The 1,061-nt window shown below is 43.5% G+C and overlaps 1 protein-coding gene across 1 annotated transcript; it reads left to right on the forward strand.

Annotated features, from left to right (window-relative positions):
* Positions 1-56: 56 nt before the first annotated feature.
* On the forward strand, positions 57-965 carry LOC110100795 (the record flags this gene model as incomplete). Its single annotated transcript, XM_020828464.1, has 1 exon — positions 57-965. A coding segment is annotated over exon 1 (909 nt), but the record flags the coding sequence as incomplete, so codon positions are not given.
* Positions 966-1,061: the final 96 nt, after the last annotated feature.

Below are 1,061 nucleotides of genomic sequence, written 5' to 3' on the forward strand. Positions count from 1 at the left end.
TTTGCATTAATTATTAGAATCGTTCCTCCGATCGGGATAGGTTAATCCTCTCCCTGATGGAGACCAACGAATTCCCCCCTCTTCCAAACACATCGATCCTGGGTCCGATTCCAGCGTCTCAGAACGGTTCCTTCGCAAAGAACCTGGCAAATCCTTCTGCATCTAAGGAAGATTTCCCGGTTTCTTTTGTTCGGCCAAGTCAAAAACTCTTTTTTAAAGGAGAAGATCTCTCCGAAGGCATCTCGGTATGGTCTTTTTCTTTGATCGGTTATTCTCTAGGGCCAAGGCCGTATTACGAGCGACTTCTCGCAGCCATGAAAAAGGTTTGGATACTGAAAGGTTCGTTTTCCCTTCTCTCGTTAGCGGATGGTTTTTTCCTGATCAAATTTTCTAACCAAGAAGATTTTGATCTTGTTTGGTCTGGAGGACCTTGGTTCATGTTAGGGAAATCATTTATTCTCCAAAAATGGTCCCCTAAATTCCAACCGAAGAGGGATGAACTTTCTGAGATTCCCCTTTGGATAAAAATTGTTGATCTCCCCTTAGCCCTTTGGACCCCAAAGGGAATTTCGACTATAGCCAGCTATATTGGTAATCCCTTATCTGTTGATTCTCTTACTGCCAAAAGAGCTAGATTAACCTATGCTAGAGTCTGTGTTGCTATCTCTAAAGAATCGTCTCTCCCGGATGAAATTCCTATCAACATAGAAGGAGAAGATATCATGCTCAAAGTTATTTACGACTGGAAACCTAGTCGATGCGAAGGATGTGGATCTTTGGTTCACAGTTATGCTTCCTGCAAGTCGAATCTGAATCCTGAGCTGGTTGTTCTCCCCCCTCCAAAAACCAAAAACAGAGGTAGAAGTCTTAGCCGGAACCCTAGACCCCAAATTCCGGCTCCGGTGAAGCCAACTCCTCCGGAAAAGGTAATTTCGGCTCCGGCGAAGCCCACTAATCTGGAAAAGGTAATTTTGGAAAGCAATAACATGAACGTTAATAACTTTCCAAAATTAACTCCGGCGTCCGAAAAGGAAATTTCTCCCCTAATCCCTAATAATTGC

This window comes from Dendrobium catenatum, unplaced genomic scaffold, assembly GCF_001605985.2.
Source record: "Dendrobium catenatum unplaced genomic scaffold, ASM160598v2 original_scaffold_183626, whole genome shotgun sequence".
Classification (NCBI taxonomy): domain Eukaryota; kingdom Viridiplantae; phylum Streptophyta; class Magnoliopsida; order Asparagales; family Orchidaceae; genus Dendrobium; species Dendrobium catenatum.